General features: G+C 47.0%; 1 protein-coding gene across 15 annotated transcripts in view; it reads right to left on the minus strand.

The window, feature by feature from the left end:
* The window catches only part of AOPEP (aminopeptidase O (putative)), a 355,565-nt gene that overhangs the window by 161,586 nt on the left and 176,349 nt on the right, over positions 1 to 17,630 (minus strand). For 9 of the 15 annotated variants that reach the window (XM_070375357.1, XM_070375352.1, XM_070375358.1 and 6 more), the window contains 2 exons: positions 7,677 to 7,866; positions 3,537 to 3,646 (listed from right to left, as the gene is read on the minus strand). The exons of 2 other annotated variants lie outside the window; for them this stretch is intronic. In XM_070375357.1, the coding sequence (XP_070231458.1) occupies positions 3,537 to 3,646; positions 7,677 to 7,866 (300 nt within the window). The remainder of the gene's footprint in view (positions 1 to 3,536; positions 3,647 to 7,676; positions 7,867 to 17,630) is intronic. 4 more of the 15 variants (XM_070375359.1, XM_070375354.1, XM_070375350.1 and 1 more) reach the window with 1 other exon arrangement.

Genomic DNA, 17,630 nt, shown 5'->3' on the forward strand with positions numbered 1-17,630 from the left:
AAGATGTGAAATAGCCAGCAGGAGAGGTGAGGAAGGACCACCAGTGAAGCAGAAGGTAATCAAGGAGACTGTGACACAGAAGCCAAGAGAAGAAAGTGTTTTTAGAAAGAGTGGTCAACCATGTTGAAAGTTGTTGCAAAGATAAGTTGAAGCTTCTGTTGCATCTGGCAACGTGAAACCAAGACTTCTAAATTGTTCTTGGTCCATTATTTCAAGACCATGGGGTATCTTAAAAGAAAGGGGAAAAAGATAGCATCTTTGATTATCATTTTATGAGACTTCTTTCCCAAGGTCTTATTTGTGTATTAAAACAAAAATCTGAGAATAAATTTTTACAACCCTGGTTTTTCCTTCCACTTTCTGTCATTCTAGGTTCTCTGTGCCCATTTAAGGGAGAATTCTAAGGGATGGGAGTAAACTGAACTGAGACTATACAATTCAGGGCAGGTTCAGAAACATTTCCTCTTCATTGTAAGTGCATCTGATAACAATATTTTCCATACTGATGCGCAACAATCTTTCAAATGCACTCATTTCATGGTTAGCCTAAATTTAGGCAAACACAATTTCTGAATACGAAGAAAAACAAATGCCATAATAAGCCTTCTAGCACAAGGGTCTAAAAATAGTGTATTCCTTCTCCCAGCTCCACACACAAAGGAAAAGCTCTTGGACGTCAGAAGTTCCATGAACCCCTGAGACAAGGCTCTCTGCATGTGTGTACTGACTTCCCAGTGGACATCTGGCTGTTTATATGTTGGGAACACATTGCGTCAACTAACTTTAGCTATAATATCCTTACCCACTCGGATGGTCTGTGGTCATTCAGAACTGGAAGCATCGAAGGGACTTAAGAGACTTGGAAAGCGGGGAAACTGAGTCTTGAGAGCCTTGAGTCTTGGCGGGATTGGTGAAGTTACACAGCTCGTACACCAGTCTGTTCCTGCATCAGCCGCCTTAAAACTCCCAGACCCTCACCTTGCTCCCCTCCCAGCACAACTCCTCTCACAAAGCCCAGACTCTGCTTCCTGACCTCCCATTCACTCTCTACCCACTTCAATCTGACTCCCTTTTCCACAACTCATGAATAAATGCATGCATGTCAAGGTCACCAACATCTTTCATGTGATCCAAACAAAGGTCACTTCTCTCCATCCCTTTTACAAACCCCTCAGCAACATCTGACACCCCACTTCACCTTCTTGACTCATCTTCTTTCCTGGGTTCTATGACTCCTGGCCTCTGGGTTTTCTCTACATTGATTTCCCCAGTTTCTCTGCTGACTCCTCATCTTCCTCCCAACCTCTTCTCTTACTTTTTTTTCCTACCTGCTGATTTCAATGGGCTCAGAATTTTAAGTATCCATAGGGTGAATGTTTCAGTCTCTCCACTGAGCTCCTGACTTGTAAACCCCACTGCATTCTCCATACTGAATGTCTATTTGGCACATCAAACTTAACAACACGCAAGACCAAAATCTTTATTCTTCCCTCCAAAGCCTGCTCCTCCCAAAGTCTTTACCATCTCACCAAATGGCATCACCATCTGTCTACCCAGCTGCTCAAGTCAAAAGCCTAGAAGTCATTCTGGACATTTTCATTTTCCTTTTCTCCATATTCAATAGACCAAAGACCTGCCGCTTCCACTGCCAAAGCATGTCTTAAACAGGTCTGCTTCCTGAGTCTACCCCACCGCCACCAGGACCGCTAGTGTGAACTACTGCAGCCTTCGAACCCTTCTCTTTGCTTTTCATCTGCTGCCTGCAGTCCATGCCACACAGTGGCCAGGGAAGCAGTGTAAAAACACCAGACAGTCTTATGGACTCTGTGGGAGAGGGAGAGGGTGGGAAGATTTGGGAGAATGGCAATGAAACATGTAAAATATCATGTAGGAAACGAGTTGCCAGTCCAGGTTCGATGCATGATGCTGGATGCTTGGGGCTGGTGCACTGGGATGGCCCAGAGGGATGGTATGGGGAGGGAGGAGGGAGGAGGGTTCGGGATGGGGAACACATGTATACCTGTGGCGGATTCATTTTGATATTTGGCAAAACTAATACAATTATGTAAAGTTTAAAAATAAAATAAAATTAGAGGAAAAAAAAAAAAACACCAGACAGATCAGATCCTCTGTCCGTAAGGCCCTGGAGCAACTCAGGACAAGGCCGGATGATTCAGCTCCCACCCGCCTCTCCCGACCTTCCAACCGAACCACCACCTTCCTTTCTTCCTCAATCCCAGCATGCCAGGCCCTTTCCTGCCTCCAGGCCTTGGTGCTCCTCCAAGAGGCACTCCCCACCCTCCCTACTATAAATCTCCGGGTTCCTGTCACATCAGCTTCTTACTGCCTGTAACCAGCTGTGCACACACGAGGGTCTCTGCTAAGTGAAACTTCCGAGAGAGCGGGGACCCTATCCACAGCGGCCATGGGTGTCACCATTCTGGCAGCTGAGGGAAAGGATGCTCATAGTGGCACTGGGTGGGGAGGGCAGGCTCCTGGCTCCTAAACAATGGATGAGTCAGCTGACGCCTGCGGTTAGTGTGCGAGGGAAGACACCTCCCTGGGAAGAGCGGCCACACCCAGCGCTGCTGCACAAAAGCACTGGCCAGCCTCGCCGGGGTCAGGCTGGACTCGGCATTTCCCTCAGACCCCGGCCTTAGTGTGCAGTCACTGCAGAGGGGGGTTTTATTTAAAAACAAGTGGCAACAGAACTGGTCCAGGCAGGCTTCTATCCAGGTGGTAGACTGGCCCTGGGGGCTGCCATCTAAAATAAGGGGTGATCCCTGGATGGCCGCCTTCCCACCTGTCTGACTGCAGATTCCAAAGGCTTGGCTCCAGTCAACAGGGGGGCAGGAGGAAAGCTTCTGTTGCCATAGTAACCACAGTGCTCCTGGGGCCTAGGCTCAAGGTTTCAGATAAACAACTATTTAGAGAAGTGAAGAAAAAGAGAGGAGAGAAACCAAAAAAAAATGGTGAAATGGCGAGAAGTAATCCTACAAGTGCTGCAAGACACGCTCTGAAAATAAAACCAGGGAGCCAAGAGTAGAATCCTCCCCCAGCACGGGAGTGGCCTCCTGCCGGGGACCCAGCCGGAACAAAAGGCCCCATTGACACAAACATCTGTTACTACTAAACACTTAGGAATCAATATTTTCCTAAAGGCTTTTTTTTTTTTTCTTTTCTCCTTTTGGCTTTAAAGGGTTACTGTCTGCCAGGCTACCAGACCCTCACCTTCTCCAAGTCCATGGTCACCGTGTAAAGTGACTATTAAAACTTCAAATGAAGAATTTGATCCGGGAAATGGCCCTTTTTTTCCTTAACACAGACACCAGGAAAATGTCAGAAGGCAAATCCAAACCCACGCCCTGAAAGACTTAAAATGTTAACAGTCACATCCCTGGGAGGATGAGTAATCTAGCCCAATTTAATTTAAAAAGGAAACCCAGCAGATTTAAGAGATGGCCTGGATGTGCCTTGAAGGGAAGCAGGAGCGTGACAGGGAGGACGGGAAGGTGACAGGATCATGGGGGCTTTACCTCAACACCTGCATTTCCTCCGGGGAGTTCTGCACCTCGTCCTGGAGGCGACGCCAGCGTAGGCAAGCCCTCAGCTCCTGCTGCTCCCGGGCCTCGTGGGGGGCCAGCTGCTTGGAGCACAGACGCACAAACACACATGCACAAAACAGTCACTGTTGTCCTCTGCAGAGTCAGAGCCGCCCAATGGAGCGGCGGGCTTTGTTTCAGGGGGGATGGCACAGACAGCCCGCACTGTGCCTTGTGCCCCACAGGGAAAGTCCGAGGGCCAAAGAGGTCTTTTAGGTCCTCAAACGAAGAACCAGCCCTCCCTCCCGTGCTGCCTGTTTGGGAGGTGCTCCCTGTCCAACAGCCTCCCTCTCCCCGACTCCCGCCCCGTCCGTCCTGCCCTGGAGAGAGCAGACCTCCCTAGGGGCCGGTTTCCACTCTGATTCCATCCAGCCCTTTCTTGCCTTGTCTTTTCGCACAGGGTGGGAAAGGTCCCCTCCATTTACCTCCTATTTTTTCCCAGCCCCCGGTTTTGTTAAGGGCTGTTTACAGTGGAGCTAATGTAACCCAGATGACTCTGTTTGCATATAACCAGGAAGAGCCCAATGCCTAGACTCCCTCTCGGGCGGGAAGGCCATCACCCCTGCCCTACTGGGCAGAACTGGCTGCTGTCATCCGTGTGCTCACAAGGCCCCTCGGCTTTAAATGCCACAGTGGGGGGTAGGTGGGGTGGGAGGCAGGACATCCACTGGGGAGCGAACTGTCAGTGTCTACAGGCATTCCTGGAAACTAACAGATATTTACTGAGTCTCTGCTAGGCCCTGGGGACATAATGGACACAACTATGAACTTGAGGAGTCCAGGGAGACAGATGAGAATGTTAACCACTGGAGTCCAGTGATGGTAGGGGTTGAAGAAGGACCCCAGAGCCCCCGGACAACCAGGGTGTTCGGAAGGTTTTCCTGTGGAGGACATGGGGTTTGGTCCTCAGGGAAGGCAGGAGTCAGCCAGGAGAGGAGAAATTTCAGGAAGAGGGGAAGCATGTACAAAGCTCATGGGGCCTGGAAAGAGTGTGAAATGTTTTAAAAATGGGGAAGGTTAGGGTTGGCCAGGGTGCAGGTTGCCATTCAGGGAGAGACAGAAGTGCCAAGTAGCTAGCAGTGGTGACATGATCAACAAAATTTGTGTGTCCTGTTGTTATGGACTGAATTGTGTTCCCCCAGCAGAAACCCTATGTTGAAGACCTAGTCACTGGTGTGACTGTTTGGAGATAGGGGCCTCTAAGGAGGTAATTAAGGTTAAACGAGTTCAAAAGGATGAGGCCCTAATCCAAAAGGGTTGGTGTCTTTGTAAGAAGAGGAAGAGACACTGAAACTCTCTCTCTGGGCCGTGTGACAACATAATGAGAAGATGGCCCTCATCAAGCCAGGGAAGAGAGGCCTCACCTGAAACCAAGCCTGTCAGCACCTTGATCTTGAACTTCCCAGCTTGTTTAAGTCTCCTGGTCTGTGGTACTTTGTTATGGCAGCCTGAGCTGACTAAGACGCCTGTCAAGAAGTCTAGACTTTCTCCAAGTCGATGACAAGTTATATAACTCAACTTGCCACTAATTCAATTCACTTCTCTCTATGGAATCCCACTGAGAGGAGTGGAGGTTTCTATCTCCTTGTTCAGAGGTCCCCACTCCCCTTTGCTGTACTTGATAACGTGTGGCCCTGCAAAGTACAGTCTCCTGGGCAGAAAAGTAACATTGCACCCTCATGCCTTGTTCAGTGATGAAGTAACCTGTTGATCGGGAGAGTCCCCTGAGGCTACCCACCCTTTGCTGCCCTGAGGAGCACTTTTCTCTGGCTGAGGCGGCTTGGCAGGGACCACCAGCAGCTCAGTCTTATTCAACCTTCAAGGAAGGGATCAGAGCAAGGGATGAACCCTGGAAATGTTTCCAAACTTTGTGCTGATTCCAGAATGGACACTTTGCTTCAGGGGGTGTCTGTGTTTTCACATATTGACGATTTACTGCATGTACCTTAAAGGATGATGAGGTGGACTGCCCCCTATTCCAGGTTAAGGGTAAAGGAGGGACAGAGAAACTTTAACCCCTATTTTCCCTTTGAGGCTCATAAGAAGTCATCTCCTCCAAGAAGGTTTTCTGGATTTTCTCATATCTAGCCTCTTTCACCTTTGAACTCCCACCTGATTAGTGTTTACCTCTCTTTTCTAACTTATTTTCTTCTTCCTTCCACTATATGCTTTCCTTATCTTCAACATTAGACTCTGACCTTTTTCAAAGCAGCGTTGTGGACTTAGCCTTTTTTCTCTGTGAATCTCGCAGAGAATGGACACATGGAAGGTTTATAGCTGTGAGATGCAGCCGGGCCAGCTTTGTGCCTCTATCAGTACCGATAGATGCAGGGCAGAGCAGAGGCAGGACCCAAGCAGAGAGATTCCAGGAGGTAGAGGCAAGAGGAAGGATAAAGGGGGACTGCTCTTTGGGGATTCAGGACATAAAGGGCAGAGAGATGGTCATCAGACACCTGACATACACTCATGATTACCAGAATAGCACAAATCTGACTGTCTCAGATGGAAGCACCTCAGGGGAGAGATGGTGAGAGAGGCACATTTACATTAAACCTATTCAATCCTTGCTGAATGCCTACTCCATGCAAGGTGGTGGCAAAAACAAAGATGACGAAAACAAGAAGGACAACTGGTATTTCTTGCACACACTCCATGTGTCAGGCACGGTGCTAATAAGCTCATTCACACACCACCCCTTCCACTCTGCAAGGTTAAGCATTTTATAAATGAGGAAACTAAGCCTCAGGGAGGTGACTTAACCTCCTGACACTCACAAAGCTGGTAAGCAGCAAAGCTGGGATTCCAACCCGGGTCCTACTTCAAACCCAGCCTTTCTGCTCAAGAATCTGCCATGGGACCTCTCCTCACAGGATTCTGTGTGGAGGGGTACACAGCTATGCACACTGCTAGCTCAGTAGCCAAGGTGGGAAAGCGGGGTGGGAGGATGAGCAGGGCACTGTGCCACTGTGAAAGAGGTTATCGCCTACTCATGAGGATAGGAGGAAGAAGAAACAAGTGAGAAAAAAGAGGTAAGTACAACTACTGTGGAAACTCAAAGTTTCTAGAAGAGCATTACTGAACTGTGAATGAGATGAAGAGTCTGGGCTATCAAAGGAAGGTGACCTTGAGCTGGCTAGTGAAAGATATACAGGATTTCAACAGGCAGAAAGAACTTGAACAAAATCATGCAGATGTGTACAAACTTGTGAATCTCAGAATTCAAATAGTCCAGTATGCAGAGATGGTAGGGGAAAAGATGTGACCAGATATTAGGAATTGGAAAACAAGCAGGAAGCAGGTTAGCTGCCACAGCTTCCTTATTGCTGGTGGCTAATTCTTTAAAGTTGAGCTTGTAAACTAGGAGTGTGTTGAGCAGGTCTGGCCTCGGTGTGTATTTGGTCTGCATATTTTTCACACTGATAAATTTCACATAAAAATCCAGAGTCATAGTTTCTTTTAAAACACTAGAAGTCCAGGCTCTATTGAGCCCTCCTTTCAACATGACAGCAGTTGGTCAGAACTGAGGGGAAGCGGCCGGTGTACCACAGTCATCCTCGTTCCCTAATCTGCAACATCCGCTGCTTCATTCCTCATTACTTGCAGCAGACACCTAAGATCATGACTCTGGATTTAAAATTTCATCTCATCACTTATCAAAGCAGAACACGGTCGATGTCAACACAACCACAACCCCAAAGGAGTGCTCGAGTATGCCGCAGCACCACCTGTTCTGCAAGTCTTTGCTCAAATGTCTCCTCATCAGAGACCTTCTCCGATAAGCACCTTCTAAACCAGCACTTCCTCCACCCCTCTCTATCTGGCTTCATTTTCTTGACAGTACTCATCCCTGCAAGTTGCAGATGCTGTCGTTTACCTACCTGGTCTCCCTGTCATCACTAGATCGCGAACCTCAGTGAACCCCACGGGGAGCAAGGTCTCTCCTCTCATTTACAAAGCAAACAGAACAAGTGCCGAGGTGCATAATGAGCACTCAATACCTATCTGTTGAATGAGCGAAAGACTCAGTTGAACTTGACTCTGGGTACTGAAATGCTTAGTGCACTTGAAACTTACCTGCTGTGCCTTGGCCCAGAATACATCTTCCAAGTGAGTGGCGAACCCTTCACTCAGCCACTCCTCCGTCCAGTCTCGAGCCCCAATCGCCAGGCCAAACCAGGCGTGAGCAATTTCATGGCAGAGACGGGTCCCACAGAGCTGGCTCATTCCAGTCAAGGTGCTCTGAGAGAGGAAGACGATGTGTGGGCTGTGGATAATGGGGGAGAAAACACACAAGAGTCTTGTCGGGGCCTGTCGTCATGGCCGCCCCCTGGGGCAGCTTTCTCAGCCCTGCCAGCCTGTTATTATCATGTGCATGCTAGATCACGACCGATAGGCTCGCAGCTTAGATGCTTTTAGAAATAAATAAAGTGGCAGTTTGCGTTCCTGGCAGCGGTTCAGGCTGCCGTTTCTGCCAAGCAGTTGTCTCCGTCATCAAAAGGCTATTACCTGTAATAAGTAACCTGCGCCGAGCTTTACACGGAAGAAATTACAAGGCTGTGGAAGCATTTACCCTGAAATCTGGACTGTAAAAGAAGAGCAGGTGTGGGAACGTGAAGCCCATGCTGTCAAGACAGTGATCAAAGAAGACCCTTCAGCCAAAAATCCGAGTAGCTTACAGACAAAGTGAGAAGTCACGCAGAAGGACAGGAAAAGCCGACAAGAATGGAACCAAACATTTTCTCTTTCAGGCCAGGGCTGGTTACAGAGGTAACAAACTCACAGGTGCCATGGATGGGTGAGGTTTCAAGAGACTCTGATAAAGGCTGAATCTCTGTAAGGCTGAGATTTTCAAAGGTATCTTTTCCTATCTACAGATGCTTGTAATTCACATGCCACAATGATAGGCAGAGAGAGAGAAGGAAGTTAACTCACTCAGGTGTGCAAATGGCCCCAGGGCTGGCACCAGCCAGGGAGATTTATTAATATCTAATCTCATTTCCCATACTTTGCTTTAAAACCCCAAACACCATGATTAGAGCTGCACTGATGAAACGGCAGGAAGGGAGGCTGAAGAGAGAAGAGGTAAAGGGAGTGCCTCCTGTGCTTCGGTATTTCTCATTTATCCAGGACTTGTTTACAGTCTTATGAATGAAGAACTTGCTTTGAAAAAAAAACAAACAAACCCCTCCTCCATCAATTGAACACAAGCAGTTGTGAAACCTTCCAAATTAAGAAACTGTACACACTGGTTCCTTCCTTTAAAAGCCATGCATTTGCCATCATGTGGGCTCTGCACAAGCCAGAACTGCTTGCAGATTTGTCCTCCGCCCCCACGGCCACCAGTAGAGAAAACCCCACCTGTATTTCCCTTGCACAACATCACCCATTCAGCTCAGGGAGCTCAACTGAAATCACGGCAGTCATGTGTGCCAAAACAGACAGCTTTCATGTGAAATAATAACAGGGCAAGCACGCAAATGAGAAAGTGTTTGCCAGGATCTCAGCAGAGTCCACCAGAAACTCCGGGAAATAAAAGTGTAGCTGGGACATTTAGGATACAAGGGTGCAATGCAGCAGGCGCCAACAGTATTTCAGAGCACTAACTCAGAGAAAAAAAAAAAAAAAAGGAAGGCAGGGAGGAACGCAGGAAGCAAAGAGAGAAGGGTGAGAGAGAGGGAGGAGGGTGGGGGGGAACCAAGAGGCACAGGAGCTAAACTTCCTCTTCCTGAGAAAGTCGCCCATGGAGAAGACAAACTGCGAAACCTGGCATTTTCAAGTAAATGACCCTTTGCTCTGGCATGTGCAGTGCTACAAAGAAAAGCCACAGAAATGTACCAAGTAAATAACATTCCAGACATACTGCTGGCAGCACTTCACCCTTTTGGCTAAAACAAAACAGAAGTAACTTCAGGCTTTGTAAACAGGCTCAAAGACAAGCCTGCATTGGAAAGGTCTGCTGGCCAGAGACCCAGACGGTGCACGCAGAGTTACAGACATGGTGTGGCTGAGCTGACCCCTCGGCCCAGGAGGGGTACACACGTTGATGACTGTGAAATTGCAGACTGTTCATGAGGAAAAAGCCTGCGCTGTCCACAGCGACCTGCTGGCTGCTTTGTCCCAGTGTGGAAGTTGATCCAGGCCCTTTTATGCAAATATCAAAGTCTGAGAGGGCTGAAGGAATGCACAAAGCAGCTGTGTGGGGGTGGCATTTCATTTTCCTGTCCTGTAATTTTTCCCCTTCAACAGTCTTCGTTGTCTCCACCAGACCCGGTATTTTGGAGATACACCCTGGCCTTGGTTGGGCTCAGGACAGACCCAGACATTGCTGGAACGGTGCCTGAATTCCCATTCCCTGTCCTCAATACTCTCTTCCTAGCCAGGGAGAAATGTGTTTCCTACTGTCTTCTGAGAAAACCGAAGCTTAAACTTCCTTCTAGATGGGAAGGGTGTGCGTTTCGCTTGATACAAATGACCCTATTATCAGTGGAAAACATGACCTTCTCCCTGAAAAGCAATTTTCCAGTTTGAGAACCAGACCCCAAATTCTCCTGCAGCGGAGTTTTCTGTCTAAGGTTGGGTTTTACCTATGGATCATACCTCCCTATAAAGAAAATGGCTTCTTTCTTAAACTAAATAAAAACACAGAGTGAGGTTTTGATAATCTTTCTCACGGGTTGTTAACAAAATCCTGACATAAAAGGATCAATAGAATTTTTTTTCAAGTTAAGGAGAATTTACTCCTCTCCTTTTGAACTTAAATGTCAGGATTTTTAAAGGTAACTAGAATTTTTAAACTGCTTTTTTTTCAACAATGAATGAAGAACAGTATAATGCTCAAACTCACTTCAAGGAGTAATATTAAATATTCCTCTACCAACAGATAATCTCTTTCACACCCTCCTTCAAAGTAGAATGAATGTTTAGAATTTTCTACTCAAACCTTTCACTTGATTTATAAGTTTCACCCCTGGGCTCCTCACATTTTCCCAAGTTGTCAGAATTGTATTCATGGTCCTAGTCAGTCAGCCGGGCATCAGTCTTCACTCTGACAAGCTCCATTTGAAAACGGGTTTTCTTTTTTCTTTTTTCCCTTGAAAGGGCCTGTGTCAACTGCCTCTACAAATGCCAAATTGTTGATTCATCATCATTACAGAGGATGGAAGATAATCACTTCAGTGACATCTTCATCCTAAAAATGGTTCTTTTTAAAAATGTTTTTCAAAATCAGAGTTGATCATTTTTCCCAAATAAGAAATGGGTGGGAAAGGAATATTTTCAACTGTCACAAAGCACAATCCCTCTTATTTGTATTCTCCGTCATAAATTCTCACTGCAAGTGATCTTGGGGCCAGCGGGGAGAGCAGGGGGCGGGGCAGGGCAGGGCAGGGGCGGGGCAGAGCAGGGGGGCGGGCAGGGCCCCAGCGGGACGCGTGTGCTCCTTCCTTCCCGGGAGACCACCAGCGGGGCTGCCTCCCGACAAAGGCCACGTCGTATTGTCTGTCTGCTGCCTCCCCCCTCAAGTTTAAAAATATCGTTTCTGGTCTAAACAGTTTCTCAGGACTGTTTCTAAAAGCTCCCTCCTCACGCAGATTAGAAGGCCGTGTCCGTTAATTTAAAACACGCTTCTAGCAGAGGAGGAAGGAGTGCCTTCATTACTCTCAGGAGCCGCTCCAGTCCTTCGGGAGGAATTCAATTTGGAGAGGAAATGGAGAATTTCATCAGATCTTAAGCAGGGGCTGGTGTGTGATTTATTTCTGCTTTGTCCAGGGAGACGTGACCGGCGTGGCCCACCTTGCGGCTCAGGGAGAGGTGCAGCACCGCGGCCCCAGCGGGTTAGAGCAGGCTGCAGGCCTACCGAGAGGACAGGAAATTGCTTCTGGTTAGGGACAAGAAGAACCCCAGGGCACCCCACCATTATCCTGGAGCAGATCCAACACGCCTTAGGGGGAGCAGATTCACTTTTTATACAGGTCCTTGGGAAGTTCGTCCAGGAAACAGACACATACTCACCAAGCTTGAACTTATGGGTTCAAAGTTTCTCACAGTCTCAACATGTGGAGCCCAACATTCCATTCCAGAGAGGAAACAAAAATCAAGAAAGAAGGGAACCCTGAGTACTTCCAGAGTTAAACTGGATAGTTTTAAAAGGACCTCATGATTATGTGAAAGCAACTTTTGCTTGCATGACTTAATTAGTTGCAAATATAATCCAGATAACTGAAAGGTTAAAGATTCGGAATGCTTCCCAGGTGGCTCAGTGGTAAAGAATCTGACTGCCAATGCAGGAGACACAGAAGATATGGGTTCTATCCCTGGGTTTGGAAGATTCCCCTGGAGTATTCTTGCCTGGGAAACTTGATGGACAGAGGAGCCTGGTGGACTACAGTCCATGGGGTCACAAAGAGCTGGACACAATTGAGCATGCATACGGGAGAAGGCAATGGCACCCCACTCCAGTACTCTTGCCTGGAAAATCCCATGGACAGAGGAGCCTGGTGGGCTGCAGTCCGTCCGTGGGGTCGCTAAGAGTCGGACACGACTGAGTGACTTCACTTTCACTTTTCACTTTCATGCATTGGAGAAGGAAATGACAACCCACTCCAGTGTTCTTGCCTGGAGAATCCCAGGGACAGGGGAGCCTTGGTGGGCTGCCATCTATGGGGTCGCACAGAGTCGGACACGACTGAAGCGACTTAGCAGCAGCAGCAGCAGCAGAGTATGCATACAGACTCAGAGTAAGTAGCTTGGGGCAATGTAAAAGGGAGGACAAATAGGAGTTACCCATCCCTTGGTAACATTTCATGCAAAAATGGGCACAATAAAGGACAGAAATGGTATGGACCTAACAGAAGTAGAAGATATTAAGAAGTGGCAAGAATACACAGAACTGTACAAAAAAGATCTTCATGACCTAGGTAACACGGTGGTGTGATCACTCACCTAGAGGCAGACATCCTGGAATGTGAAGTCAAGTGGGCCTTAGGAAGCATCACTATGAACAAAGCTAGTGGAGGTGATGGAATTCCAGTTAAGCTATTTCAAATCCTAAAAGATGATGCTGTGAAAGAGCTGCACTCAATATGTCAGCAAATTTGGAAAACTCAGCAGTGGTCACAGGACTGGAAAAGGTCAGTTTTCATTCCAATCCCAAAGAAAGGCAATGCCAAAGAATGCTCAGACTACCGCACAGTTGCACTCATCTCACACGTTAGTGAAGTAATGCTCAAAATTCTCCAAGCCAGGCTTCAACAGTACGTGAACCGTGAACTTCCAGATGTTCAAGCTGAAGTTAGAAAGGGCAGAGGAACCAGAGATCAAATTGCCAACATCCCTTGGATCAACGAAAAAGCAAGAGAGTTCCAGAAAAACACCTACTTCTTCTTTATTGACAATGCTAAAGCCTTTGTGTGGATCACAACAAGCTGTGGAAAATTCTTCAAGAGATGGAAATACCAGACCACCTTACCTGTCTCCTGAGAAATCTGTATGCAGGTCAAGAAGCAACAGTTAGAACCAGACATGAAACAACAGACTGGGTCCAAATTGGGAAAGGAGTATGTCAAGGCTGTATATTGTCACCCTGCTTATTTAACTTATATGCAGAGTATATCATGTGAAATGCCAGGCTGGAAGAAGCACAAGCTGGAATCAAGATTGCCAGGAGAAATAGCAATAACCTCAGATACACAGATGACACCACCCATATGGCAGAGAGCGAAGAAGAACTAAAGAGCCCCTTGATGAAAGTGAAAGACGAGAGTGAAAAAGTTGGCTTAAAACTCAGCATTCAGAAAACTAAGATCATGGCATCAGACCCATCAGTTCAGTTCAGTTGCTCAGTTGTGTCCGACTCTTTGCGACCCCATGAATCACAGCACACCAGGCCTCCCTGTCCATCACCAACTCCCGGGGTTCACCCAGACTCACGCCCATCGAGTCAGTGATGCCATCCAGCCATCTCATCCTCTGTTGTCCCCTTCTCCTCCTGACCCCAATCCCTCCCAGCATCAGAGTCTTTTCCAATGAGTCAACTCTTCGCATGAGGTGGCCAAAGTACTGGAGTTTCAGCTTTAGCATCATTCCTTCCAAAGAAATCCCAGGGCTGATCTCCTTCAAAATGGACTGGTTGGATCTCCTTGCAGTCCAAGGGACTCTCAAGAGTCTTCTCCAACACCACAGTTCAAAAGCATCAATTCTTTGGCGCTCAGCCTTCTTCACAGTCCAACTCTCACATCCATACATGACCACAGGAAAAACCATAGCCTTGACTAGACGAACCTTTGTTGGCAAAGTAATGTCTCTGCTTTTGAATATGCTATCTAGGTTGGTCATAACTTTCCTTCCAAGGAGTAAGTGTCTTTTAATTTCATGGCTGCAGTCACCATCTGCAGTGATTTTGGAGCCCCCAAAAATAAAGTCTGACACTGTTTGCCCATCTATTTCCCATGAAGTGATGAGACCAGATGCCATGATCTTCATTTTCTGAACGTTGAGATTTAAGCCAAGTTTTTCACTCTCGTCTTTCACTTTCATCAAGAGGCTTTTTAGTTCCTCTTCACTTTTTGCCATAAGGGTGGTGTCATCTGCATATCTGAGGTTATTGATATTTCTCCCGGAAATCTTGATTCCAGCTTGTGTTTCTTCCAGTCCAGCGTTTCTCATGATGTACTCTGCATAGAAGTTAAATAAACAGGGTGACAATATACAGCCTTGATGTACTCCTTTTCCTATTTGGAACCAATCTGTTGTTCCATGTCCAGTTCTAACTGTTGCTTCCTGACCTGCATACAGATTTCTCAAGAGGCAGATCAGGTGGTCTGGTATTCCCATCTCTTGAAGACTTTTCCACAGTTCATTGTGATCCACACAGTCAAAGGCTTTGGCATAGTCAGTAAAGCAGAAATAGATGTTTTTCTGGAACTCTCTTGCTTTTTCGATGATCCAGCAGATTTTGGCAATTTGATCTCTGGTTCCTCTGCCTTTTCTAAAACCAACTTGAACATCAGGAAGTTCACGGTTCACGTATTGCTGAAGCCTGGCTTGGAGAATTTTGAGCATTACTTTACTAGCATGTGAGATAAGTACAATTGTGTGGTAGTTTGAGCATTCTTTGGCATTGCCTTTCTTTGGGATTGGAATGAAAACTGACCTTTTCCAGTCCTGTGGCCACTGCTGAGTTTTCCAAATTTGCTCACTTCATGGCAAATAGATGGGGAAACAGTGAGAGACTTTATTTTGGGAGGCTCCAAAATCACCGCAGATGGTGACTGTAGCCATGAAGTTAAAAGACACTTGCTCCTTGGAATAAAAGCTATGACCACCCTAGAGAGCATATTAAAAAGCAGAGACATTACTTTGCCAACAAAGGTCCATCTAGTCAAAGCTATGGTTTTTCCTGTAGTCATATATGGATGTGAGAGTTGAACTATAAAGAAAGCTGAGCAGCTAAGAACTGATGCTTTTGAACTGTGATGTTGGAGAAGATTCTCAACAGTCCCTTGGACTGCAAGGAGATCCACCCAGTCCATCCTAAAGGAAATCAGTCCTGAATATTCATTGGAAGGACTGATGCTGAAGCTGAAGCTCCAATACTTTGGCCTCCTGATGCAGAGAACTGACTCACTGGAAAAGACCCTGATGCTGGGAAAGATTGAAAGCAGGGGGAAAAGGGGATGACAGAGGTTAGATGGCATCACTGACTTGATGGACATGAGTTTGAACAAGCTCCGGGAGTTGGTGACAAACAGGGAAGCCTGGCATGCTGCAGTCCACAGGGTCACAATGAGTCGGACATGACTGAGCAACTGAACTGAACTGAATTTCTTGGTCCTGGAGAAAAATCTTGAGAGTCCCTTGGACAGCTAGGAGATCACACCATTCAATCCTAAAGGAAATCAACCTTGAATATTCACTGGAAGGACTGCTCCTGAAGCTGAAGGTCCAATACTTTGGCCACCTGTGCAGAGAGCTGACTCACTAGAAAAGATACCGGGAAAGACTGAAGGCAAAGGAGAAGGGGGCGGCAGAGGATGAGATGAGTAGATAGCATCACCAACTCAATGGACATGAATCTGAACAAACTCTGCAAAGTAGTGGAGGATATAGGAGCCTGGCATACCTCAGTCCATGGGTCGCAAAGAGTCGGACACAACTTAGAGTCAGACAACAAGAGTCGGACAACTTAGCGACTGAACAACAAACTCAGAACGTGCTTCCTCTTCCTCTGTCAGGTGTGATGTGGTTATGTGCCCGCATCTCACCCGGTACATTTACAAACCAAATGCTCAGTTCCGGCCCCTTCATTCTACAATGAAATCCCTCAATCGCACTCCCAGATGCAGTCTAAGGTAGGGGACATAGCTGTTGCCCCAAAGGAAAGAGATGGCCCAGATGGATCTGGAGGGCCCCTGCTCCCGTCTGGCTCTGGGACTGCTTCCTTCTGCTCCATCAGCCATTCCACTCTGGCCACATAGTGTAGTCTTAGACTGGAGCCTTATGAGACATGGGGATGTGGCCCTTTCAGTAGCCGGAGATGGAAACCAAATCTAACAACTGGAAGAAAACTTACTGCATCTGACCAATACAAGGATTTAGGTTTGAGAGAAAAGGTTAAATTAGTATGTGTTTTCCTTTAAAAATGCTAAATAGCAAAGAGGCAGTAAAACATGTAGTCACTTATCTAAACGAATTTTGGCTCAAACTGCTAGCATGACTATAGCAGAGAGTGACTGAGTGGAATCCCCAGGGCCAGAGACTTCTACCCGAAACATCCTTCTTCTAAAGACTCAAGTGCTTGAGTATGTGCAGTGTGCTAGGCAGTGTATTTTATATACATCATCTCATTTAATCTACCTCATGACCTCAAGAGACAGATTTTATTATCATCCCCATTTTAGAAATGATGAAAGTGAGGCACAGAGAGGTAAAGTGACTAGCTCAAGGTCACACACCTGGTAAGTCATGGAACTGGTATTTCTGCTCACACTTTCTTGACCCTGAAGCCCTACTCTGACTTACTGTACCCAGGGTCACTGGGTTTAGACCTGTGATTTCAAGATCACCCTTCCTCTGTGCCATCTCAAGCCTAGTGGTGCAATGATCACTACTCTCCCTGGAACTCCATTTTCTGTGTTCACCCAAGAGGAGCCACCAGCCATGCCCTGCACCTCTCTCTGTTCCTTAAATTCGTATCACAGTGAAAACTGACTGGAGGTTACCAGACCTTGTGATCACAGAGCTTCAGCCTCTTTCTGGTGAGAAGGAAGGTAGGGAAGGAAAAGAGAGGGGAAGAGAGAGGGGAGCATCACTAACACAGCTGATGCCTGCCCGCTCCACACCCTCCCCCCACTCCGCAAGGGCTGAATTCCTGAGTGCAACACCCTTCTTCCTAACCTCGTTCTCTGCCACGTCCCTGTGGGCCACTGCAAGGAGATGCTTAGACAGGCACGTACGAGGGCGCGTGGGTCAGTCCTTAGGGTAGCGTTTTAGGATACCAGGGAGGACGACATGCCATTCTGCTACTGCCCCTCCCCAGCCTCCACCTTCCACCCACTTTTGTTTAGGCCTGACTTCTTTTTCCTAAATAGATGTTATTTTTTTTTAGAGAAGTTTTAGGTTCACAGAGAAACTGAGCAGAAAGGAACAGAAATTTCCCATATGCCCCTGCCTCCACAGTCACACACAGCCTCCCCCACTATCAACGTCCCCCATCAGAAGGTGCTTTTGTTATTAGAAATGACAGCTCTCTTGATGCATCACCACCCAGGGTCCGTAGTTTACATTAGGGTCCACTCTTGGTGTGGTGCACGCTGTGAATTTTGGACAAACATATCATGACATGTATCCACCATTATGGTATCGTACAAAATAGTTTCACTGCCCTGCAAATCTTCTGATTTTTCTTTTTTTCAAGAAGAGATGGTTGAAAGCAGGTCACAAACTCAAAGGACTTCAGGAGCCAAGAAGATGACAAAAAGAGGGAGGTGGATAACAGTGGGAAAGTAGACAATGACGCGGAGGAAGTAGACA

The sequence above is a fragment of the Bos mutus genome, chromosome 8, assembly GCF_027580195.1.
Source record: "Bos mutus isolate GX-2022 chromosome 8, NWIPB_WYAK_1.1, whole genome shotgun sequence".
Taxonomy (NCBI): Eukaryota; Metazoa; Chordata; class Mammalia; order Artiodactyla; family Bovidae; genus Bos; species Bos mutus.